Raw genomic sequence first — 27445 nt, 5'->3', positions numbered from 1 at the left:
TCATCGAAGTCTACAAAAGTGTTATCTAAGGGGGTAGGGTAAGTGCTACGGGCCATGATGGAGTCTGAAAGGGTGGGTTTTCAGACTACGGCGGAAGATTGGGAGTGAAGCTGCAGTTCTGATTGTAATGGGAAGTGCATTCCACAGTTTTGGAGCCAGAAGGGAGAAGAGTTTGGGACGTGTGGAGCGTTTTCCCGGCGTTTTTAGTGAGGCTACTTCCAGCGTCCCTGCGTTGGCTGATCTGAGCTGGCTGATCAGCTTCCGTGTTTAGCCGAGAAAAGCAGTTTTGTGAATTTGGGGCTTCGGCAAGATGTGTTATTCTCAGGCCGCCCGCAGTTTACAATGGGACCAGCATAAACAGTTTACAATGGGACTAGCATAAACAGTTTACAATGGGACCAGCATAAACAGTTTACAATGGGACCAGCATAAACAGTTTACAATGGGACCAGCATAAACAGTTTACAATGGGACCAGCATAAACAGTTTACAATGGGACCAGCATAAACAGTTTACAATGGGACCAGCATAAACAGTTTACAATGGGACCAGCATAAACAGTTTACAATGGGACCAGCATAAACAGTTTACAATGGGACCAGCATAAACAGTTTACAATGGGACCAGCATAAACAGTTTACAATGGGACCAGCATAAACAGTTTACAATGGGACCAGCATAAACAGTTTACAATGGGACTAGCATAAACAGTTTACAATGGGACCAGCATAAACAGTTTACAATGGGACCAGCATAAACAGTTTACAATGGGACCAGCATAAACAGTTTACAATGGGACCACCATAAACAGTTTACAATGGGACCAGCATAAACAGTTTACAATGGGACCAGCATAAACAGTTTACAATGGGACCACCATAAACAGTTTACAATGGGACCAGCATAAACAGTTTACAATGGGACCAGCATAAACAGTTTACAATGGGACCACCATAAACAGTTTACAATGGGACCAGCATAAACAGTTTACAATGGGACCAGCATAAACAGTTTACAATGGGACCAGCATAAACAGTTTACAATGGGACCAGCATAAACAGTTTACAATGGGACCAGCATAAACAGTTTACAATGGGACCAGCATAAACAGTTTACAATGGGACCAGCATAAACAGTTTACAATAGGACCACCATAAACAGTTTACAATGGGACCAGCATAAACAGTTTACAATGGGACTAGCATAAACAGTTTACAATGGGACCACCATAAACAGTTTACAATGGGACCAGCATAAACAGTGCGACTCGAATTGAAATAGAACGCTTTTTAGAGCATTTTCAGCCAATTCAGTTGTACTGTAGTATGGGTGGTTCTCCCCTTTAATGAGAATAACAGGAGTAGTATAGTCAATGTATGGACAAGGTGTGAAATCTCCTAGCGCTATATCTGCCGGCTGGTTAACACCCGTTTAATACCTGGCAGGCCCATATTGTACACTGTACAGGACCAGTGGTATCACAATGTAGAATAGAGGTCTTTTTAATGTACTTTACCCAACTGCAACTGCATTTACGGTATTTGCTGCAGTCCATATATAGGCACCGGGTGAAAAATGGGGTACAAAAAAAAATATATATATATATGATTTCATAAAATAGAAAAGAGTAAAGAATATTCTATGCATGCTGGTGCTTAGTGACACAGCCAGTAAACTGGCCATAAAAAAACCTTTAAAGTATACTGGTGTGATGGCAACTTCCCAGTTGACCCCAGCTTGGCCCCGTGTGTGCCAAACTGCCAATTCTTGCCAAACAAAGAACCGTGTATTGAACACTATCTGCTAGAGCAGCTTGGTTCATGGATTGCACAAGTGGCCGCGGCCCTCTAATGTCTGATCAGAGGTCAGATCCAGCCCACGCACCGTTCACTTCTTCTCCCACACACACGTTGTCCTGACGCATCAATTTCCTGGCACCAAACTGCCATCATATCCCCCCCCCCCACACACACACACACACACACACACACAGTCACACACACGCGCGCACACACACACACTTTACAATCTGCACAGAGAATATTATTATTAATATATATTTTGAAATAAAGCCTTAGTATAGCATAGTAATTGCATTTTAGAGGATACCTATTATGGATGTAATATTTATTTATTCTCTATGTTGCCTCTACAGGAAGTAATTAAAAACTTTCACTCAAACAAATCCCCCTAAAAACATAAAAACAAACATTTAAAAAATATATAAATAAAATATGATCGATTAATCTAATAATTGTTATTAATGGAAATATAGTAATCGACTCTCATTTATCACTTTTACACAACCCTACTGTATCTGAAAGCTGAAACGAAGAGTACATGTCATACATAATATATTTATTTTTTACTATACTATAGAACTGTGCATGCATTATTTTGCTAACATTGCACAGCATGCCACCCTTGTGTTTTAACACCTTGATGAAATTGCGGGATAAAGCACTCGCTAAGTGGAAATCAGAGCATCTTTCCCGACCAACTCAGTCTTTCATCATCATAATCTACCGCTATCGCTCTCTGGCATGAGTAAAAAGCAAGTTAAGACTGAGGAGTTCAGAGGAAATTGGTTAGCGATTTCCCTTATCAGATGTGAGGGGTACAGGTGCTGAGTGCTGACAGCTAGCAGCAAGACAAGTCACTTCCTCCACACAACCACCTCTACCACCACGTACATCTCCCTCACAATCTCAATCTCTCTGCCTAATTACCCACATATAGTAACTACTAACTAGTATCACTCTTCATCTCATGTCAGTTATCAGTCGTCAACAGGCCTGTATAGAGTATTATTACATTGCCTTTTGTTATGGACGTTTCATGCCATGTCATTGCTATATGTTCTCTGGATTTCTTTTAGCTAAATGTTCTTGTGTAAAATGACTTTTTAGTTTGAGTTGTTGTTGTGCTGGGACAACAAGCAAAGAAAGACTTTTGTCATGTTTAAGACATAAGAGTAATCCAGCCTTGTTTATGTTTCTTGAAATAGAACTGCTCTGTCAATACGGCCCCGAGAGTGTCACGGCACGTCTTGCATAACATGGTGTGATTTCACGCCCTTCAATTATGCACTGTCATTCTAAAAAATACAAGACTCCCAGTTGGACTGCTTGTTTTCTAAGGTTTTATCTCTGGTTGGTTTACAACATTAAGCCAGGAATATTATAGTTGTGCATGTATGTATGTGTGTATGTTTTGCACTCCGTCCGTGTGTGTGTGTGTGTGCGTGTGTGTGTGTGTCCGTCCTTCCGTGCGTCCGTCCGCTACCAGCTAATCTCCGATCCATGCCAAACTGTGCACACACACTCCCTGGATGCCAACGACGAACACCGGGCACTGCACACCCTGTGGGGGTGTGGAACGTGTGTGTCTAATTTGAAGTCGGTGGGGCGAACGGTTCTCGAGTTACGTTGAATTACAGACGTACATATACTGTACACACGTACAGTACGTATACACATTTATGCATTTATAGATACTAGAGCGGTGCCCGTTGGAGCCTCTACAGTGGTGCCCTCCCCGTTTGGCACTGGCCTACTTGGAACGATGCAAGTTGGAAATGCTCCACCCGGTTGTTAAGTCTGTCTCTTTTATGTCCATATATGGAGTTCTTTGTCGGGCATGAAATATATCAGAATTATGTCAGAGACTCCGAACAGGCCAGCTCCAATGGACAGGGGCCTGCATGGACAACCGTGGGTCCGACTGGTTTTTGAGGGGAGTTAGCCCCTTTAGCTTTTGTCCCCACACTTGACAAGGAAAGGAGAAATTAGGTCATATGTGCCTCAAATTATGACGTAAATTTGTGGCAACACAAACATTAAATGCCACTGACAACGACGGGAAATCACATAAATGCAGTTGTTCATGAGATGATGTATGATGATGTACTGTATAATGATAAGAGCGCCCCTCACTTCACATGGGTCTGGTTTTTAATGTTACTAGAGAGGTGCCCGTGGGGCCTATAGTCTACGGCGGTGCACGTTGGACACTGGCCTACTTGGAATGATGCAATTTGGAAATGCATGCCCCACCCAGACGAGTGTCCAAGTTGCTCCTTTACACCTGACAGGGGGGAGTTTCCCTGGTTGGACGTAGCGCGTGGAAGGAACACGTTGTCAGATTTCTGTATGTGTCGACTCTCTCCGTGTCCCTTTTATAACTATGGAGTTCCGTGTCAGCCATGCCCAAATATGGAGTGTTGGGGATGTCAGAACAGGCCAGCTTGTGGAGTTCTGTGTCAGGCATGCCTAAATAAATATGGCTGAGTGTTGTTGAGGTCAGAACAGGCCAGCTCCATATATGGACGCTGCATGGGCAGAGGCCTTTTAGAATGATGTCAGATTTCTGTATGTGTCTCTCTGTGTCCCTTTATTCCTATATGGAATCAGCCATGCCCAAATATGGAGTGTTGGAATGTCAGAACAGGCCAGCTTGTGGATGCTTTGGCAATGTCACGAGACATTGCCAAAGCATTACGGGGGTCATTTCCAACCAAAAACGTTGAGAACCCCTGACATAGACACACCAAAGTAGCAAAAATGTACAGTTTTGGACATGAGGTTTCCGCATGACGGCGACGATATGTAAAACAACCCCATATAATCCAACACAGATAAAAAACATGGCAGCAAGAAGTCATTTGTTTTTACTAAAGAAAAACCTTTTCACCAAGTTCACCTTCTCGGTCACCTTTCCCTCTAACTGCAACGATATTCTATGGCCTGCTGAAGATACTGATGCTGCTAATGACCCAGAAGTAAATAATTAGAGATTAATTCAGATTGGGGTAACTGATTCAGATTAGGGTAACTGTGTGAAGTGAAAGGTGGAATGGATTTCAACATAAGCCGAGTACATGCGCTTGACACTTGTTCACACGCAACCAAAACATATTCTGCCAATCCTTGATACTGCCTTCTCTTCAGTGCTACGGGACAACACAACACTCTATCCTTCAAAACACACTACAGCACAGAGCATCTGAGATGCATGTACCGTAGCATTCTGTGGCCAAAATGTCATACAACGCTTGCGTAGCCTGCCTCCACAGAATCGCTGGTCTGTGAGAAGGGAACACCTTCCAATTACCTTAGTAAAGAACAGAGAAAAATGAACCCACAGGACCAAAGGACACAATGTGTGTGTACTCACTGTCCTGCTGCCGTGGCACAAAAGCCCAATGGCGTTGCATAAGAGAAAAAGTGAGAGGGCATGGAGAGAAGGGCGCCATTCCCCTCATTTGCAGACTGAGCTTTTCAGGGAAAAGCCGTGGGCCCAGCATGTTTTATTGCTAACGCCTCAGTGACTTCCAACGGAGCCTTAAAGTACTTTAATCATTGGATTTTCATTCCACTCGCCTGCCCCAGATCCAGGGGGGGGGCTCAGGAGGGAGAATACCCCAGAGAGAGGTGGTGGTGTCAGGGGGCTGATTTAGCTGTTTTCCCCCTGATTCCCATTGAGCATTGTGCAACGGCAACAACCAACTGGACAAATGTGCTTTTACGGGAAAGTAGATGGTAAAAGCAGAGAGATAAAGAAAGAAAGAAAGTGATGTTCCTTTTTGTGTGCTCAGTGACTTGGGGGGCCCCAGTTGGAACGGCAGCCAAGAGGACATCAAATAAATCAGGTTACTAGTAGCAACACTTCTGGTGCAGCCTGAAACTGTATAATGAAGTATATGTATCTCTCTCTCTCTCACCTCTTCCTTATCATCTTCACCTAACACGTCACTTCCAACCCTTTGTCCTCCCAATCTTTGTGATCTCCTATTTATTTTTATTCCCTCAAATCCATACTTTCTCCTCCCCGCGCTTCCTTGCTCTGCGCCTCCACATCAAAGTGATATAGATTCCTGGAGCTATGGGGTTGTCGTCCCTGGCAACAATGATTTCTTTGTTGGACATCAGAGTTTAAAAAGAAATAATGACCCTCTCCCCTGGCCCTGGGGCACAGTGCATACCAGCTTCTAGGGCGGAGAGAGATGGAAGGAGAGAGGCAAATACTGTACTTTTGTTTATATTCTTTCTAAAGAGCTGGATTAGAAGGGGTCAAAGCTGGGATTAATTACTGTTTGTGCAGTTGGTTTGCTCCTGAAGTACCTCTAGCCAGGCATTTATATTGTTAGGTTTTGAGTTATGTTTATCTAAATGTAATTATGTATGGTATTTTGTGATAATGTATTGTGTTTCATTTTTTTCCTTGTCTGCCTTCTCCCCTGGCATGGTAGGCACACCCACGCAGCCCCACAGAGACCTTGAATTGCACACCCCTGTACTCACACTCACATGCACTTTATCACTCACACACACATAACACTCACACTCACACATCATTCATCAGTACATCGTTCACACACACATTTTCAAGGAGCGCAAACGAAATAATCTGTTGGCTTTATTGCATTTGTATCCTTCTGATAAAAGCGGAGCCTACCACATGTATGTTTTGAACATATAGGCTACTGCATTGTTAAGACAGACGTCCAAGTCCAAATATGGTAGAAGGATGGAGGAATCTCACTGCAAATTCACAGAAAAGTAATGTGCATTATTTTGTATGAATCGAATGCAGACGAGCCCCCGCATCAACTTGACTTTGTGTTGTTGTCTCCGCCAGGCCGAAAGCGTGGATCCGGCCGGGGTCATGTTTTGCACTCTTTCTGTCTGTCCAGCCGTCCGTCCGTTTGTCTGTCTGTGAATAGCTAATCTCCGGCACCGTTGGCCAGATCAGTGTGAAACTCTGCACACCAACTCCCGAGATTACTTTGTACAGATCGGCCTGTTATAGCACCATCAGGAGGCCCGTTTATTTTATATTAATCCTACATTAATCCAAACATGATGCAAATCTGTACACAGCATCTCTATAGTCATGTGATCAAGGCGGATTTGTCCACTTTTTCATATTCCATTCTGATTGGCAAGTTTGCAGGAGTGCTCCTTTTTGAGCAAGCATGCCGATTGCCGTGAAACCTCACTCACTAGGCCAAGGGAGAAATGCCACCCTACATTTTTCAAATGAGCCTCATTGTTGTTGCCAGCCCACCAACAGTATGTTAATTGTTATTATCTAACAAAAATAACACTGTCTATTATTATTCAATTTTATCCACCACTAAGTAGCCTATTGCCGCACTCAAAGAGATACGAAGGATGGAGGGAGACGGCTGGAAGGTACTGCGTACTGCGAGAACCATCCATCCATGCAGAAGTGAAGCTATACCTACGTAAGTCAACTGAGAGCCCCAAGACCAGCAGGTGTGCATATTCCTGTTTACCTGGCAGTGGGCAATGATTTCCTCCAGGCTTATGGCTTATTACTTCCTCTTCCGCAGCACTTGAGCCCACAGTGTGAAGTCAGATGCTGAGCGGTGCCAAGCTGTGGCGCTCACGACAATGGCTGCTATTGTCTCTCGGTTTGTGCCAAATCACCCCAGGAAGTGGTCACAAAGGAGGAGGCGATGATTCAATCCACTGTGACAGTTTCATGTGAAAGTGCAGGTTGTTGTTGTCACCTTTTAGGTAGGAGTGCTGCACTACACGAAACAATACAATCACATCTACTTATAACCATGCAGTGCACACATCTGAGATCTGACTGTTTTTTTTTGTACTGTATGTGTCTGCAACTTGTATTGGAGACAGAAGGGGAGCTGAGAATCCAGATGATTTACAGCCCCGGGTCTGTGAGAGAGACAGTCAACCGAGATCAACAGTCTTCTGAAGATCCATGATCTGTGGACTTGGGACAGTCACAGTCTATTGTGTGGAGAAACACTGAGGCTACTTATAACTTTGATGGAACTGGACTCACTGTATGCCTGCCTAGTGCCTACACAATGGCCCCTACTATAGATTGTACACCATAGTGTACACTCAACACTGAGGCATGTGCCCTAATCTCTTAATCCCTACTTCGACCTGCAGGGTCGTCCCCCCCCCCCCCCACACACACACACTGGGCAAGACCTACGCTGTAGAAAGTATCATTTTTGGGGGGCGGAAGTTGCGGGATTTTGGCGGAAGTACGACTCAACAAATCAGGGGACCGAGGCTAGGGTCCCCCCAGGGAACTACCCGTCTACACCAACCCTCCTGTTTTCAAAGAATGTTTGCCTATAGTAATTTTGCCAAATGTTATTATGCCATGCCCAGAATAGGGAAGTTGGGGTTCATGTGTTTCATAAACGAGTATCAAAGAGCCTCTGGGCAGCTCCCCTATATAGAGGTCATGCTGCTCCTTATAGACCCAAATGGAAATGTGGTGCCGAGAGGAAAGATGGGCTCACCAAAAATCTACTGTAGGACATATTTTGGCCTGATCGGGTGGTGCAAATGATCTGAAATTACATTATGACACAATGCACATGTGAAAAATGTCTATTTTGGCCTGAGGTTGGAATTACAGGAAAGGTCAAGGGGGTCACTATGACCGTCACTCAAATTGTTAGGATCCATCTTCCAAGGCAGTGGTTCTCAAAGTAGGGGTCTGGGGACCCCCAGGGGTCCTTGTGGAAGTTCAGGACGGGGGTCAAAATTTGTTTTAGCATCAAAATCAATTAAATCAAATCAAACCACTTTAACCCTATTTGCTGAAAATAGAGGGCTGGATTTAGCCAGCCCCACTAAGGTGGGCAGACAGAATTTGGGGTGTCAAACCACCAAAATGCATAGATGAACGCATCAGTTCATCTATCTTCTCTTTGACCAACAGTATGCTAACCCAATTGCCCTTCCTGCCACTACCTCTGCATTTACCCCGGGCTTGGGGCAACTTGTGCAACACAGGAAATGCTTTCTCGTATGTCTTCATGGGTTTAGACACAGTGGCCAGGTCTGTTTCGTTTGGACAACATAAGTTCCCTTTTCAGAGTTGCGTAGTCTGTTCCAGTTCCAGTAAGAGCATGCAAAGGCTCCAACAAGGTTGAGTCTAGAAATCTCTCAGAATAGGGTACAAGGCTTGATATGGTATGATATGATTATGATACTATTGACATACTTTTGACTCCACTATACCTTTCTAAGCCTTATATTTCAAATAGTGAAACTAGCAGATCAACAAACTTGCAGTTTCTTTTTTAACGTCTACATTTTAATATAGACAGAGTTTTAAAGGCCTGCGCACTTACATTATTGTAAAAGAAAGCACTCCAGTACTTCAACTCACGTACACGTTTGACAGATAATATTCCACTTGAGTCGTACTTTGACTCAAGTACTGGGGTTGGTTTGTTGTTGTTGTTCATCCATGTCTATATATTTGTTATAGATTTCTCATTTGCCAAGATGACCAAGTTCTTTTTTCTTTCGTGCAACATGGTGCGACGGTAGGGGGTTAGGACACGTGCCAGTGTGGAGAAGGAACTCTCACATGAAGCTGAAGACACACCAATTACAAGGGCTGTCACATACAACTTGTGCAAAACAGGAAATGCTTTCTCGTATGTCTTCATGTGTTTAGACACAGTGGCCAGGTCTGTTTCGTTTGGATAACATAACTTGGCCAACATTGGCTTTGCAACAATGAGTTCCCTTTTCAGAGTTGCGTAGTCTGTTCCAGTTTCAGTAAGAACATGCAAAGGCTCCAACAAGGTGGAGTCTATAGAAATCTCTCAGAATAGGGTACAAGGCTTGATATGGCTGTCATTAGGTCTAAATTCTTCTTTGAGAATCTGTTTTCCAGCTCTGAAATGGCCCTGTCGAGGATGCTGAGCAAGGATCTTTTGAGAGACTGAGAGGGGGTGATGGTGGGGTTATCAGTATCTGTATAGCTGGAAGCCCTTCAAGGACCTCTGGGGTAGCCCCAAACCTCACTTTGACCCCATATTATTGCTTATAGCAGCTTTAAGTAAAAGTAGCAATACTGCAACATATACATATTCTGTTAGAACTAAAAGTGTGGAATTCAAAATGTACATAAGAAAAAATACAAAAGTATTGGCTTAAAAATGTACTTACAGTAGGCCTACCAAAAGTAAAAGTAGGCCTACTAAGTAGGCCGATAAACTTTATTTTCTTTGTGTTTGAGCATATAGAATTACTCCTGCTTCGTGGATCTGTTGCTGGAGGCGTGGTTATGTGTAGGAGGTTTTCGACGCGGCTCATTTTCTTCAGCGTGTGCTCTGTGTTGTGTTCTGAACACTTCTCTGTTACACTTTATGGGTTCATTGTTGGGTCTAAAAATGCTGCGCAGTGCCCACCCAATCAGAAACGCTACAGATATTTTGTGATATTTTTATAGGCAAAAAAATAAAGGATCCCCATAACTTTTGATTGGGTGGGCAGGACGCACGTTTGGGTGGGCTGTGCCCACCCCTGCCCCCCCCTAGAACCGGCCAATGGCCCCTGTCAGGCCCCTACTATAGATTGTACACCATAGTGTACACTCACACTGAGGCATGTGCCCTAATCTCTTAATCCCTACTTCGACCTGCAGGGTCCCCCCCCCCCCCCCCCCCACACTGGGCAAGACCTACGCTGTAGAAAGTATCATTTTTGGGGGGCGGAAGTTGCGGGATTTTGGCGGAAGTACGACTCAACAAATCAGGGGACCGAGGCTAGGGTCCCCCCAGGGAACTACCCGTCTACACCAACCCTCCTGTTTTCAAAGAATGTTTGCCTATAGTAATTTTGCCAAATGTTATTATGCCATGCCCAGAATAGGGAAGTTGGGGTTCATGTGTTTCATAAACAAGTATCAAAGAGCCTCTGGGCAGCTCCCCTATATAGAGGTCATGCTGCTCCTTATAGACCCAAATGGACATTTGGTGCCGAGAGGAAAGATGGGCTCACCAAAACTCTACTGTAGGACATATTTTGGCCTGATCGGGTGGTGCAAATGATCTGAAATTACATTATGACACAATGCACATGTGAAAAATGTCTATTTTGGCCTGAGGTTGGAATTACAGGAAAGGTCAAGGGGGGTCACTGACCGTCACTCAAATTGTTAGGATCCATCTTCCAAGGCAGTGGTCCTCAAAGTAGGGGTCTGGGGACCCCCAGGGGTCCTTGTTGGAAGTTCAGGACGGGGGTCAAAATTTGTTTTAGCATCAAGATCAATTAAATCAAATCAAACCACTTTAACCCTATTTGCTGAAAATAGCCGATCTACAATTAAGCTTGATGCAAAATATTTGAATATTTTTTTTAAACATGTTTAATAACTCAAATCTTGTAGGGGGGGTCCATATAATCAGATGGGGGTCTTAGGCTGAGTTAGTCTTAGACTCTAGTAACCTATAAGAGAGCCTAATTTGATTAGACTCAGATCCATAAATCCAATCATTTGGGAGCCCCCCATTTCTTATCGAGCCAATATGGTTTCTGAGCCATGCAGAGAATAACCTGTCGAAAATAAATGTGAAAATATAATTTGAATACTTTTGAAACATTTTGAATAACACAAATCTTGTATGGGGGCTACCTAATGTGATCAGACTCAGACTATATATCCAGTAATTAAGGAGCCACAATCCCCCAGGATTCTGAGTTCGAGAACAACCTGTTATAGTTCAAGCAACAGTTTCTCTGGCACAGACCCCATTGCTGGGCGGGAGGGGAGACCAGCTTCCCAACCGTGACACATAGGCGGGTCTGTGACTGTCCAGGATACCTCTTCATTTAACTCGGCAGCAGGCATAATACACACACACACACACACACACACACACACGGCGACGGTCCCACGGCCACCCACCCGACCCCACCTCACATCACATCACCAAGGACTCGGGAGCGAGAAGATCATCGCCACAGAACTTCTAAGGCCCGGCAAAAACCCAACAGGTGGAACAGCATTAATCGGTGGATATACTTCAATTGAAGGTTTATTCTGGTTTCTTATATATATATATTTCTGGTTTATTGTAAAACCAGGCGAAATTTACAGTCGAGCGGTGGATTTACATGCGCTAGAAGACGTTCAAAAAAAATAACTTCTTGGTATTACACTTATCGTGGACTGATCTCTGCCATTTTAACAAAAGATGGCCAACACGGGTATCCAGCTGTTAGGATTCGCCCTGTCGCTCGTCGGTATCATTGCACTCATTATAGGGACCATCTTGCCCCAGTGGAAGATGTCGGCTTACATCGGCGATAACATCATAACGGCGGTGGCCATGTACCAGGGGCTCTGGATGTCATGCGCTTTCCAAAGCACCGGACAGCTACAGTGCAAGATATACGACTCTATCCTGCAGCTTGACAGTGAGTATCCCTGGCAATGATCACACACACACACACACACACACACACACGCACACACACGCACACACACACACACACACACAGTCACAGTCACACACAGTCACTGCCTGCCATGATTTTTACTCACAACTCGCTAAATTAATTTGAAGCGTCGTGTATCACGCGGCCACAATTACGCACCATTACGCATGCATGCTACTTGACATAGACTGCCATCGCGGGTAGGAAATAGCGGTGGTTGACACGCTGACTCACATATTTATTACCTGAACATTGTGTTTTGTGATGTGCATTGTGCATCCATGTGTAACTCTGAGAGTGAACGATTTCTTTTTTTAATTGATTGAAGTATTTAACAGTTTGCACTTTGCAGAATTACAGTACATTTCAAACACAACTCAATAAAAAAAACTGTTAACTTGTTTACAAGAGGGTCCACCTTGTTCAATTCATCAGAACATTTAGAGACATGTATACAAATATACACTTCTATATAGCGAAAAAAACAGAAAATCATCATCATCATAAAGGAGGTAAAAAGGGAAAAGAATACAGTGAGGGGGAAAAGAGGTGGGTGGGGGATTCAGATTTTACGGGCCAGTTTCAAATTGCAGCCAATTTGAGGTGCCCTTTGAGGGCGGTTTTGAAGGAGTCAAGGGATTTGCATGTCTTAATGACCGTTGGTAGGGCGTTCCACATTTTGGTGGCATAGGAGCCAAATGAATTTAGTCCCTCGTTTGTGCCAAATCTGGGTTGCACATGGTTTGTTGAGCTCCCTCTGGTGTTATAATATTTATTTTTCTGTTAGGCCTACACTGAGTTAAAGGATTTGACTTTATTTTACTCTATGGTATTCATTTCAGACCAGGCAGTCATATTGTCCATTGTGCTTTAACTGTGGGATAGTGCCCTCTCCCACATAAGGCTGTGTGGAATAGAAACTGGAATGAAAGGACCTCAACATAATTGATAGTGTAATTCAGTTGCTCTGGCCAGTAAAGCCACCACATATAGAGTAGGCCTGCATTGTAATCCTCATTCCTAACAGTTTTGCTTAGCAACCTCACCCTATGGTATTAGGCCTGCATTTAATGTCACATCTACTGTACCCCCAGCCCCCCTAACACCATTCACACACAGTGTTTATTTGGCACTGGAGCAGGCATGACCCTAGACTGGATTGGGACTATGTCAGTCAGGGCACTGATGATGAATGGTCACAGCTGGTTACCTTTTCCAACATTACAGGTGGACTGATTGAGAGGGGATAGATCTGGTGACTCTATAGAGCACACATAGGAACTCCACCAATCTTAGAGAGTTATATTCAGAGTGCTAAGGCACCTGAAAGTGTAAAACAGTTGACATGTGTTTTCCGGTGAAAGAGAACAGTCAATTTACATGAAAGTTAAACTAGAACTGTTACCGAAAGAAGGAGAGATGTGCTGTGACATCTTATCAACATCCAAATGATGGAACATATACGGTATAAATGTTTTGAGGAGCGTAATAGTGGAAACAACATGGCTTCTCTGAGGGGGCTGATGTGTGTTGGGACAGTCACAGTACCCATGGTTTGTGTGGTTTTTAATGAAGGGAGTTATGTGCAGGAGGGTAGTAGGTACTATAGGAAGTGTGTGATGAATAAGGACCTTTTGTTATCTGGGACACAGCTGCAAATCAGTATTCTCTTTTACACATCACATTCTCTGCATGTCCTCCTACCCCGACTTTTTTTTTATGCCCTCTCCTCTTCAGCCCAAACGCATCATCATCATTATCATCACTGCTCCCCTCCCATCTCCCGCCTGCCGTATTGGGTGGTTTTGTTTGTTTGGGCAGGGCAGGGATGGCCTAGACTGGCACAGACTGGTTCTAGGTGGAGGGAGGGGTGGGGGGGGGCATCCTGTCCTGTGATAGTTTTATAAGGGCTCTAACTGTTAGAGCCCTTATAAAACTAAAGCTGCTGTCAGTAGGCTACCCCCCCCTCATCTGTTAGACGGTCTAACAGATGAGGGGGGGTAGCCTACTGACAGCAGCTTTTCAATGCAACCTTTCCCCTCAAACAGCAGTAGAGAGAGAGAGTGTGGACAGCCATTTACACTTTTAATGTGGAGCTTTAATGATGATGATAATGATTCACTGAACTACTGCTAGCAACATTGTCTTTAGATGAGTATAGAATATACGTGCATGATATCTTCTGGGCACAGAACACAAAACATTTTCAGATGGGGGTCCTTGGTCAAATACATACTATTTTGGTGGTCCTTTGCATGAAAACGTTTGTGAACTATACTGATTTTGAAGGCATTTGTAGAATCAGTCTTAAAGGGTTAACTAGCTAGCGAACTGGTTTTCAACCCTTTTCATATGAAGGTCCATTTCTTATTCAGCGTTTGAGCCACAGACCACCATTTGATGACATTTAGCCTCTCAGACCCAAGCCAAAACAAAAGAATATTTTATTGTCGTTAAGATTTTGTCCAAAATAGCTGGGGACTACCTGGAACCCTCTCAAGGACCACTGGTGGAAAACCACTGAACTAGCTAACTAATTTGACCTCTCTCTCTCTCTCTCCCCCCTCTCTCTCTCTCTCTCTCTCTCTCTCTCTCTGCCTCTCTCTCTCTCATGCAGGTGCCCTTCAGGCCACCCGTGCCCTAATGATCGTCGGCATCATTGTGTCCGTTGCGGGACTGGGCGTGGCCTGCATGGGGATGAAGTGCACCACCTGCGGAGCCAATGACAAACTACGCAAGTCTCGCGTGGCCATGGTCGGTGGCATCATCCTGCTGGTGGGAGGTGAGCATGTGGTTGCTGTCGCGCGGAAACCTATCTCGATGATTTAACTTTTTGTGTTTTGTTTTGTTTTTGTAAATGAATGCCCCGCTTGATCATGCTGTTACAGCATCACACGAAAGTAGGCCATGAAAAATACTAGATCTGCGAGCTTGCATAAAACGCAACGCAAGCTTGTTTAATCCTGAAAGTAACAGTTTTGTACATAATATAAGGTTTCAACCTACGTACTGTGCTTGTGTTTGAGGTACTTTTAACATGACATTGTTTTTAAATACATTCCTCTACATCTACAGGCAAATGTTGCACTTTTTACTCCACTGCAATTTCTTGAAAACTTGATCTACTAGTTATACTGGTACTTTGCAGATTTGTATTATTAATACAAAACCTCTTTTCTATACTTCTGCTATTCGAAAATAGCTGAGTGGGTAGAGACTAGAGGTGGCTGGGAATGGGCCTGTGAGGTCTGTAACTCTGAGAGGTAGAAATGGAACCGAATGGACCCGGAATCCAGTACGCGCTATCATTTGACAGCACTTCAAATAACGTCCAAAACAGTACTGGGTTAAGAAAGACGTTCAAAAACAGGTTTACAGATGTAAATCAGTCAGTGATATTTGTTTCAACATTTTGTTTTAGAACTTGCCAGAAAGGGGGGGGGGGGGGGGCAGGAAATCTAAGATATCTATATATACTGTCTACACAGTACACACAGAACATAATAAACAGCAGATATGTACATGAGGTTAGATTTGAAGTACTGTACGGTGCAAAAAGATTGGCATCGCATCGGTAGGTCCCCATAGCAGCAGGTATGTAGGCTACATGAGGTTCGACAAAAAGATAGCAGTGCGTGTGTGTTAGGGCTAGGCAGAGTTTGTAGTAAGGTTAGGGTCGGTTGGTCAACATGCAATGTTGCCAGCGCTACTGACAGAGCTGCAACATGAGACAAGATGGGAATGAGAACGGGTTGGTGAAAGCAGTAAAAGTCCCCCCTGGGCACCAGAAAATGCTCCCTGCTCCACCAGCTCCAAAAAGCATAGTTGCACAACAAAGCATAGCTGCACAACATCTCATCAAAAGCTCACCCGAGTCAGTGCCAATAAATCACTTGCCTAGATGTGAGAGAGCGTGTGTATGTGTGTGTAAGAGGGTTCACTCCAGAGGCCATTAGAGTGAATGGAAGCACTATCAGCCGGCGCCGATCCTTACATAAGAGGGGGTGATAGTACTAAAAGCTAATTGTGATGGAACCAGGAGCATAACGTCTTCAAAGGGATCAGTCCTTGGCTGTGTGTGGATGTATACTAATGGATCGTTGTGCTCTTTTTTTATTGCCCACATTTCTCCCACACAGGCCTGTGTGCCATCGTGGCATGTTCCTGGTTCGCTCACAACGTCATCCGGGCCTTCTACAATCCTTACACGCCCGTCAATACCAAGTGAGTTCCCACATTCCATTCTGTTCCCTCGTTTTAGGGTGATTTATACTCGGAGCGGTTTCACACCGGTGTACGACAAGTATGAATCAGGCTTTGGACGCCCCCCAATGTTCGCTGCCTGCCCTGGTCCAGTCAGAACAATTACATTAAGTAAGATTTGAATGTGACCAAATTGCAATTCTTCTCCCAATGGGTAAACCTTTACACTTTCAGAGTTTAACACTTTGACACACTCACTGTTTCTGCTCCAGCACATTTCTTCCAATGGTTTCATATTGAGATTGTATATATCAAGGCGATCTGATATTGATTCTGAGGCAAAACAAATGCCGGTAAAAACAATATACTAAAATATTCATGACCCGACAGTAACTGTGATAATGTCTGCCAAGGGATCCGTGCCTGCACACTTCTTTATTTTTGTCTATAAAAGGTAACCCAGAACGTTACCCCAGAACCTGTGAAGTTGTGTGATTGTTTGTTGTTCATGTTTCCATTGCAACCAGAACCAGCCCTGAAGGGCTGTAGCCAAACTACAAGCTCAACGCGTCACATAGTGACAAGTTGTGAGCTTGTAAATCGGCTATTTTCGTAACATTTCGTAAGCATAAGAACACTCGTGGTTAGTGCCACATCCCGAGCAGGGCACAAATGAACCCTATCTGAAACCGTAATGCTGAAACAGAACCGTATAGTGCAGCGGTGTCCAAACATTTTCAAAGGGGGCCATATTAGAAAATATTAAAACAACAAGGGCCAACTACTAAACTAATGACGAGACTTGCAAGGTAAAAAATGAAATAAAATAGCCTTTCTTTGACCCGTTCAGAATGAGACAACAAGGAACCCTGACAAATTATACTCTGAGAAATGCCCAGGTGAATAAGAAATGTCCCATACTTTTGGGCAAGTCGTTCATAATTAAATTCTGGTATGAAGACGTGGGCCGCATAACATTCTTCCCCGGGGCGCATTTTGCCCACGGGCCTCACTTTGGACACCCCCTGGTATAGCGTAACAAATCCAGAAACCTGTGAAATATGTTTCATGGCACTGCATGGAAACAGAGCCTTCGTAGAGGCTCTCTTTCTCCGGGTGAAGTCGGCCGGGTCACTTCCGTTCCTCTCCTCTCTCTCTCTCTGCTATAGGTTTGAGTTTGGCGTGGCCATCTTCGTTGCGTGGGGCGGCTCCCTGCTGGACGTCCTAGGCGGGGCCATGCTGGCCGCTTCTTGTCCCAGGAAAAAGCACGTGCACGTGTCCAAGTACCCGTCCATGATCGCCGCCACCGCTGTCCGCCAGGGGTCCTCCAGTAGCACAAAAGAGTATGTGTGAGAGAGAGAGAGAGAGAGCCCCCTGCTGTCTGCATGGGACCCCGACTGAACCGGATAACGAAGGAATTTCTGTGTTTTGTTTTTGTCACAGAGGAAAGTTGTGAATCAAACAGAGGGAATTATGCAAAGAGATTCTTTTTTTTGTTCTCCGGATACTGTGTATAGGCCCTCGAGACGCCCTGGTCGTCATGCCGTAATCCTAATTGTTTCTTGAACGATGACTCTCACCCCATCCAAACATTCCACAGTTGTTTACAAGCAGCCTTCGCAAATACATTATAATTGGATCCATGAATTAATGGACGGTCCCTTAGACTTAGAGCGTGCCCTCTTGAATCGGAGCCATACTAGGGGGGGGGGGTATGGCCAACAGTCACACCTCCATGGTGTTAGCATTTCCTATGTAATTGAAAGTGTGGTGCTTGGGATCCTGGTCTACTCAGGGGTTCTGGTACAACACAAAGGGAGTCATACTATGTGCATACTGTGTGCAAATAGTGTTTATATTAACTGTGGCATGGTTATAAATATAGTCCGACTCCTTACCATAATCTGGGTGCGGCTTTGCACCAGGGCCGAGTACAGTACGGTGACTGTATGACAAAGCATTCTACCACGCTCATCCGCGTGGACTTCTTCATACCCGTCTGTTACAAACCCTGCACAGATATGAAATACTTTTTAACGCAGTCATCATTCCACCAACAGGTGCCTTGGTTATTATTAGTATTATTATGGCTGCCGTTATCAACATAATAAGACTCGAAACACAGTTTCTGCGCAAGATTCAAATTGTTGGAACTTTTATCTATTTATGTTGTTGGGCATGTCATTCATTGTTGCATTTAGGATAAAAATGTAGATTAGCACAAATTATAGTGTGATGTGATCCAACACAACCTCTGAACGATTTTAAATGTTTCCAAGTAAATATTTTTGAGACGGAAAATATTTTTTTTTAATGCCTTTGATAGTACGTTTTATACATTGCATTTATCTAGTATTGTGATGACAAATGACTTTTTCACAGGACAACAGTTTGTAAAACCTTGTTTTAACACATTTCCCATTGTGCAACAATACTTATAATAAATATTATTGCAATAATAGTATGGTGGTCATAGCAAGTTGTAACATCATGAGGCCTCCTATATGGCCTTCTTGGAAACAAAGGGTCCATGGTTCACCCCCCGGGCTGTCCAGTCTGAGTGTGCCTGAGAAAGACACTTTCTAACCCCTAACTGAATCCTTTTTAGGGCCCTTTCTTGCTGCCTTATGCCTAAACTTTTGTCATTTTTTACCATTTTCAAAAACATTTCAAAATAGTTCAAATAGCCGATCCAGAAGCTCACAACGTGTCGATGTGGATCAGCAAATTTCACCAATTTTAAATGTATTTTCAATATAGTAAAACATGCCTAAAAGGTTTAGGCATGACGGGTAAGATATAGTCCCAATAGGCTCTGTGCATGACTGTACTGTACTCCCAGGTTCTCACACTTGTTTCCTCTTCCGGGTCATTTTCCCATAGCACCGTTTGATTGGCTCAGCAGCAGGTGTGAACTAACCTTGAAGGTGTCATTATGCGTTTTCAGTTCAAGACCTGCTCAGTGGTGGTACTTGCGTGTTTTACTTAACAATAAACACAATTTGCCTGAAAATAGATTACCCAGCTATGACCTTTTTCATGAAAAAAAATGAGTAGTGATATGGCTGACTGAGTAAAATAAAACGATCTACCTGAAAATAGATAGCTATAAGTGAAGAGCAATTTCCGCAATTACCATTTCCGCAATTTCCATTTCCGCAATTTCCTCAATTTCCATTTCCGCAATTTCCATTTCCGCAATTTCCGCAATTACCATTTCCTCAATTTCCATTTCCGCAATTTCCATTTCCACCATTTCCGCAATTACCATTTCCGCAATTTCCATTTCCACCATTTCCGCAATTACAATTTCCGCAATTTCCATTTCCATTTCCAACTATTAATGGCAGCTGGGTTTCATCATTCAAATAAAATAATTCTGTCCGTTTAGCTATAAAATTATGTCAGGGAATAGGGATACACAGTATATGTCTTTCATTTGCATTGCATCTCCCCCCCCCCCCCCCCAAGCTTTTATTTTCGTTCGAGTAATAGTACAACTCTAATAGTATTACTTATAATAATGTAATTAAAGATAACTTCATTCAGATTTATTTATTTTTATTTCATTTTCCAGATTTTTTTTCTTTTTTTTAGATTTTCATTGGTGGGCCAGTCATAATGGTCCCGCGGGCCTGATGTGGCCCGCGGGCCCGAGGTTGAGTATCACTGCTTTAATGTACCAAAAGTAGTCATTATGCAGAATGTCACATTTCACGGGTTTCAAGTCTTTTGAAAATGGCAGATCAACAAGCTCACAACGTGTCCCGTCGCGACGTGTAGTGAGCTTGTAGATCGGCTATTTTCAAATAACAGAAGTTCAAATATGGCTGAAGTGATTTAAATGTATGTATCCTAATAGTTAGGACGGGTAAATGCAGAAGACAAATATTGTACATGCAAATTTTGTACAGTGACAAATGCAAACTTATTGACTTTCAAAATCAGTGACTATAAAATCCAAAAGGTTCCACAAAGGATCATCTTTTATTTCCCCAAGATGCAATACGAAAAATCTTCCATTTTCATGCAAATCGTAAGAATGCACAACTCGTTGACTGTGCATCCATTAGTAGGGCTCGGTGATATGGACAAAACCAAATATCACAATATGTTCAGCCAAATACTCAATATCAATATTGTGACCATAACATCGCATTTGTGACGATATAATCAGTTTTCTTCATTCAAATATGTTCCAAAAATTAAGAGTTTAAAGTGATTAAAACCAAAGGAAAGACATGTCATGTCACGATATTACGATATCCAAAATCCCAGATGGTATAGTGTCATATCACTATAATGCCCAACCCTCGGGACGAAATAAACCAGCAACCAGATTACAGACCCAACAACGTAATATGACATCGTGTCATACACCCAGGTCCTTCTGTGGTCGGCGATCATCAAAAAGCGTATGCCATACAAAAAATTGGAAAGACAGCCTCAGCAAAAAGGCATCATTACTAGCCGGTAGCCATCACTTGTTTTGATAACATCATTCACATTACTGCAAAGTCAGGAGCTGAAGTCGACAGAGTTTTCAAAACCAAAAACTGTGTGCATGTGTGTGTGAGTGTGGGGGGGTCAGAAGCATAATAATTACTCATTCCGCCAGCCTAAGACCTTGAATAACCTCATGTGTTGTTTAAAGTGAAAGGAGACAGCTTGATGTAGCTTGATTGAGACATCCATGAGAACCCATGCTGAAGTCTAGTTTGACAAATCCTTATATTTCCACGGTTGTTCAGTCAACTGTAAACGCCAACAGCTTGAGGCCTCCACATGCAGTAGTCTGTAAAACTGTCCATGATGGCATTACGTTGCTGAGACTGCCTTTTAGAGCTACCGGTGGTGAGGTGAATAAACATTTTAGTCCACATGACCTAAAAGAGCCACAAAAACCACAATGTGTTTTAAATACTAGAGTGTAAGGTAAGCCCTTAATAACGGGATACCGGTTACATGTTTTCCAATGCTTTGACAGACTCCATGCATAGAATTCTGCAACATGTCACGGCACATAACAGGCATTCCGACAAAGTGCACCAGTATTCATTGAAAACGTAATAGATCTGAATCAAGAGGTGATCTTAAACAATATCCATTGAGAAACAAAATACAAAACAAGTATAATAAGCCATAGTAACACACAGTAGCATATCTCGTGTCTTTCTTCTTCTTTTGAGCAATAAATAATTAGCAGTTGTCATTAATTAAACAGTTTCAAAATAGCTAGCATTCATCCAAAGGATTATGATACACCACTTGTGTAAAGTGAGAGAGAGAGGAAAGAACGATAGTCACGGCACAAAGCTTAAGGTTTCACCTGCATGTCACACATTTACAGGCTGTCGTTTTGACCGGACGCGTCCCGTCCCTCGTAAAATCAGTAACTTTCACCAAAAATAGGGAGGGAGGGAGGGAGGAGGGGGCAGAAGGCTGGTGATGGGGGAAGGGGTGCTTTTCATCTTATAATCTACTCAGTGCAACTTTTAAGAAAGGTAGCCCTTATTTCAGAAGAACATACACACTCTGTAGTATCATCCCCGATGCCGAGCGCCTACTGAGGTATACAGTACAGTAGAGAGCAACACGATACAATTCATTCACAGTCTCTGACCAAAGTTAGGTTAAATAAACACTATATACACGCAAGGTCTGGGCTTTTCTCATGGCAACAGACTTGCCATATTTGTGCCGTGTTCAGCCATGTAGAAAGCTGCAGTAGGTCACTTGAAACGATCAAGGCCATTATATCTGATCTGATATGGAGTTTGGCGACCCGGGAGACTTTTTGTTTTTTTTCTTGGCACTTCTTGGTGATCTTTAGGAGCAGGGTGCGAGGGATACTTGACATTGTCCATTGTTGTTCATGATGTCCTCCAAGTCCTCGTCCTCCAAATCCACTGCGGAGGGGAAAAGGGCAAGGGGTTGTCAGTGCTTCTGATAATAGGAACAAAAGTCATGTCTCTATAGCACCACGGTGAAAACAGTACCATATGTGGGTTGTTTTACTGATAGAGTAGGCCTTTAATTAAAAGTTGGTGTAAGTGATATGCTTTTGTCAAAGGTTAAAGCTGTATATTCCAATAATATATAGCGTAATCATTGCTATAGAGTGTTTGTACAGTAACAGAGGTAACGGAGGTATGATCAATCTCTCCAACTCTTTAGAGAAAGAAAACACAACACATTTTCAGGTTGGGATGCCAATGGTAATTCAGCCCACTAAGATCCTCTTGTAAGCTTCAATTATGCGTTCCAGACAGTCAAAGAGTCAAAACAAACTCATAGCAGATAAAAGATGGCAGGTTTCCAAGGATGGCTTTGTAGATGAGGGAATACCAGTGCTCTATATCCTGACCTGTATGAGGTCTCTCTCCTATCTCAACCTACAAAAAGCTATTTTCTGTTTACTAAAGACCTGGAGAGATGATATCGAACAAACATCCAGCCATGATTACTCTCAGAATATAATACCTATTTTAATAAAATATAAATTACACCCCCTTTACCGTTTAGTACTTAGAATCATATCAAGTGCATTTGGTGTGATTTCAATCCTACTTCTGAGTCAGGGGGGAAAAAGTAAAGAAAAGAAAAAAGAAACCAATCATATTTAGAAATTGGTCTATCAGTTATGTTTGTATGCCTTGGCTTGTTTACAAAGCATACCGTCTGTATAATTCTGAGGATGTATGAATGGAACCAGTCGTACACTCAGTTTTAGCTTGAAAGTTTCAGAACCACAGTTATAGTTATATATGACACTGAAATGTTTACATGCAGGCTAAAAAAAATAATTAAAGAAATGCATAAAACAAACAAAAGCAACCATTCGTTCACTTTGCTCACCTTTCTTGGACCGACCAATCTGGCCGAGTTTGGGTGCCCTCTGCCCCAGTCTTTGAGGGTTGGGCTGTCCGTTGACCTGAGGGTGTCCTGGGTGGGTCGGACCGGCCAGTCTGGGCCGCGGACCACTGGGTGGTATGAGCTCAGGGATCCCTGATGCCCCGTACATCTCTGCCACGGAACCGCCTGTCTTCTCCGTAGTGTCCACTAGATGTCCCCACTTAACCAGCCTCCGTCCGTCACGTTGAGAGAGAGACCGCTCGTTACTTCCGCAGTGGCATTCAACGATGAATGTATGGAGTGTAGTAGTAAATGCCAGAAAATGCAGAAAAGCCAACGCAATGATTGCAGCCGTAGCCTGCGAATGAAAATAAAGAGTGTTGGTCGGGGTCCCAAAGAATAATAATAAGCGCCAGAGAGAGACAGACACGACTTTCGGCGAGTGCGCATAGACGTACACATTAGGTAACACGGTTGCTGCGCATGCAGAAGAAGTTAAGAACCAATGCGTTGTATTTTTTCCATTACATTCGACAAGATAATACGTTAATTAATCTAACAGGTGGGTGAAATAGACTCCTCCGAGTCCAGTAACCATCATGCTAAGTTCCACAAAAACGTCCCTGCCCGTTGATCACTCGGCGTACAGTATTATTACACACGATTACTACAATCGTCAAAAACGGATCACTTATTCAAATAGTCATTGGAACCCAAGATCGATATTATGTTTTTTACCTCTCCGCAAACGCGAGGCTGTAGTAGTAGTGTTTAGGCAGAAAGAATCCGGTGAAAGGCGGCCGGCCGGGTGGGCAAACCGTGTTGTTGTTGTTGATCACAGCCTTCTGCTGGCATTGGAGGAAGTGTGCATTTAAAGGGGCAGTGCCGCTCCGCCGTCGTCAAGGCCTTCGTTCTGTCACTGTCTGGGGATTTCCTCTGCGTCTGAGTCACAGCGACCCCGGCACGTCACGGAGGAGGGAGTGCTGCTTTCAAGCAGAATAGAAGCAGCACACACAGACATAACGAGTGGTGTGTGTGAGCTGGCTAATGGGTTATATTATATAGTGGAGGAGGTGTGTCACAGTATTGCCTCGGGCGCACTGCGTAATTACGCGTGGACACACAATAGAATAGAGTGACTCAGCTGCCTGTCAGTGAGCCGATGCACCCTTCCAGGCCAGCGTGTGGTGGTGATGTGATGCTCTTTGTGTTTCGGTAAAAAGAAATTAAATGACTAGAAACTTTCTGGATGTTATTGGATAATAGCGTCAGCCACTGGGATCGTGCATAATAATACTGTACTAAAAAAAAATCACACCCGTGTGAAGTGAGGGGCGCTTTACCAACCCTTATCATCTTACATCGCGATATCATAACATAACATATGCCGATTTGCTCAGTGACAATCAGACAAAACAAACATTAAACTCTGTTCATTGTTAATGGCATTTAAAGTTTGTGCAGTGACAAAACAAACATTAAACTCTGTCCATTGTCAATGGCGTTTTTAATGTTTGTCTAGGAAAGACAAAACATTAAACCTGTATTATCAAAAATCACACCTGTGTGAAGTGAGGGGCGCTCTTATCATCTTACAGTAACCGTCCGTGATGTAAAACAAACGGTGAGAAAACAAACATTAAATTATCTTTATTGTCAATGGCGTTTTTAAAACAAACATTGAACTAAAAACAAACATTAAAGCTGTATATAGAGCGCCCCTCAACAATACAACTAGATTCTGATTTGAGTAGAAATGCTGCAACCACATAGGCCTACATGAATTTGACCGGTCTGCTGTAAGAGACCTTTACCACTCATTTATTTATGACCAGTCGATTGATTGTGAAATGTGAATGAATGAGTTATTATCATCACAATCACAGTGTTTTACCAATTATTTGCCATAAATCCTCACGGACACGGTCCACCAGTGGTCCCCAGTCCACAGGTTAAGAAAAAGAACCACTGAGCCAGACCACTGCTACAGTGTGAATGTAACTACAACTCAGAGTAGGCTACAGCTACACTATACTCCAGTTCCAGACACTAGACAGGGCCCGCAGGGGGCACATTTATCTAATTCAGGGTCCCATATGCCTGCTTCTTACAGTTTATATTGTTGGACCCCTCCCTTTTTCCCATTATATAAAACCAATTTGCTGACAATCACTTCATAATAGGGATGCTATGGTTTAAGTGGTTGAAAACCCTACCGAACAAAAGGGGCCAACATTCGGTTAAAATAGCTGATCTGCAAGCTATTGTTGCAACATGACAACATTGTGGACACTTGTGGATCAGCTATTTTCTGTGAGGAGATTTGGTGTAGTGGGAAAAAGGAGGAACCCAGTCAACATAGTATAAGGTTTGAAACAGATGCAAACTCATCCACCGCTAAATGGCAGTAGCAATAGTTCAGCACACCATAGATTTGTTCTTTTTTTTTTTTTTTTGTTTAAACGAGAGTCGTAGGATTTGTCTTAAGTCATGATTATAATAAGCCCCTTTAAGCCTGGAGGCACTTTGTGAAAAATAAGTCAAATCAGTACTTGGCCTTCAATTAAAGGATTCATTGTCATTTAAAGTCTAATTTATGCTCTGTCACACGTCGCACGGACATTGCAGACCTACAAGCTCACAATGCGTTGCATCCACTTAAACATTGTGAGCTTGTACGTTGTAAATATTTACATATTTTCCACGTGCGACATGCACGACTGTCCTGACAAAATCCCTGGAGACACACATAATGTAGGTGAACTGAGTATTCAGGAGTGGCTTATACTGTAACTGTACTGCATGAGATTTCCCTGCAGGACAAAGAATCCCAAATGCTTTGTGACGAAGAGGCCAAACACACACTTACTCGACAGCTGCCATCATGTCCAAGATCATCTGCCTGACACTCCTCCTCATCATTCTATCTTCTGTCACAATACGGGTAAGTGGGCCCTAATTAGTACAGGGAGAAGCAACTTGTATTATTATTTGAAAAGCAGTTTTCATTGAAGGTGGTACATGAAGCTGTACATCTTATGGCTACGCTAATTTACAATTTCTGTCCCTATTGGGACGTAAGTCAATCGGCACTTCCGTCATTTTAACTCTTTTGTTTTGCCTATTAAACTAAATAACTTAATATTATGGGTTGTTGGGTCTGTTCTTCTCACCAAGCAGGCCGAGTGGTCCGCATCGCTGGGGGGGGGCGAGCGTTCCGTGCCAAGTGGGGCGAGCGTTTCACAGCTGGGGGGGCGAGCCTTCCGCAGAAAGAAATGGGGACGAGATGTGTTTTGTGGCAAGCTTTCCGGTGACTTAAATGTATGAAGTGTTGGTTAATAATAGATAATGCATTACACCTTTGTGTCAATGATTTGTTGGGATTTGTCTTTTATCCCCATCGTTTAAACAGTCACATTCCCCGGACTGTACGTATGTAACCAAAGGTCATCTCCGCAAGTGTATAGGTGCAAAGGTGAGAGCTGCTTCAGCTGCAGAATAAATGTGGTCTGAGCCTTATTATGATAATTCTCTGAAGGACTTTGACTGAGAGAGGAAAGAGGCCGCACAGCTCGTATAGTCACGATGCCATGCATTTTTTTTTATTTTTCCAACGTTTCGGCAACAAGTTGCCTTCTTCAGGGTATGAATTCCCTGAAGGACAAAAACATTAAACATCTAAAGCTGTATGAGTGGGTGACAAATGAAACCCTCCTGAATCTTGAATCCCCCATGACTCTTTCAGTGTCTCCCGAGTCCCAGTGGAAGGCCCAGATGCAGATCCCCACTGTTTCCCCAGACCCCTGCCTGCAGAGAGGCAGTGCCTGATCAGATCCTTCTGTTCCAACTTCCAACACAAACAAGCACAGTAAGTATAAGTGAACACTAAACTGTTTGAGGTGTTTCTGTGTCGGCTTGACAGCACAGTATAGTGTAAGAGAACACTTATGGCCATAAATAAACAATTGGCGTTTAATTATTACATACATGGTTTTAAACACGTCACATGTGTTCCAGGATTCTACAGTGATGTATTTGTGCTGAATTCATAGATGGCTAATGCCACTGACTTTGACATACTTGGACATAATGTCTACCTTCAGTAACTGTAAAATGATGCCACCTTGGATGTT

General features: G+C 43.3%; 3 protein-coding genes across 3 annotated transcripts in view; 2 read left to right on the top strand and 1 right to left on the bottom strand.

The window, feature by feature from the left end:
* The window catches only part of LOC308335722 (signal recognition particle receptor subunit beta-like), a 398251-nt gene that overhangs the window by 351731 nt on the left and 19075 nt on the right, over nt 1-27445 (top strand). The window lies entirely within an intron of this gene.
* cldn7a (claudin 7a) lies at nt 12011-18924 on the top strand (the record flags this gene model as incomplete). Its single annotated transcript, XM_080792532.1, has 4 exons — nt 12011-12233; nt 14872-15036; nt 16394-16478; nt 17627-18924. The coding sequence occupies 4 exons, from the start codon at nt 12011-12013 to the stop codon at nt 17808-17810; spliced, it is 657 nt and encodes a 218-aa protein (XP_080648658.1). The 3' UTR covers nt 17811-18924.
* Nucleotides 20457-24278, bottom strand: LOC308335078 (uncharacterized protein). Its single transcript, XM_080792041.1, has 3 exons — nt 24051-24278; nt 23316-23670; nt 20457-22366 (listed from the first exon to the last, which is right to left on the bottom strand). The coding sequence occupies exons 2-3, from the start codon at nt 23479-23481 to the stop codon at nt 22287-22289; spliced, it is 246 nt and encodes an 81-aa protein (XP_080648167.1). The 5' UTR covers nt 23482-23670; nt 24051-24278; the 3' UTR covers nt 20457-22286.

Source organism: Protomyctophum bolini (genome assembly GCF_963924005.1).
Source record: "Protomyctophum bolini genome assembly, chromosome: 20".
NCBI classification, from domain to species: Eukaryota; Metazoa; Chordata; class Actinopteri; order Myctophiformes; family Myctophidae; genus Protomyctophum; species Protomyctophum bolini.
Note: the sequence above shows the minus strand (reverse complement) of the source record. Positions and strands in the feature narration are given on the sequence as shown.

Coding starts and splice junctions, on each gene's coding strand:
- LOC308335078 (XM_080792041.1), bottom strand. CDS start 23,481: ATGTACGGGGCATCAGGGATCCCTGAGCTCATACCACCCAGTGGTCCG. Junction 22,367..23,315: donor GATTGGTCGGTCCAAGAAAG/GTGAGCAAAGTG, acceptor TCCCCTCCGCAG/TGGATTTGGAGGACGAGGAC.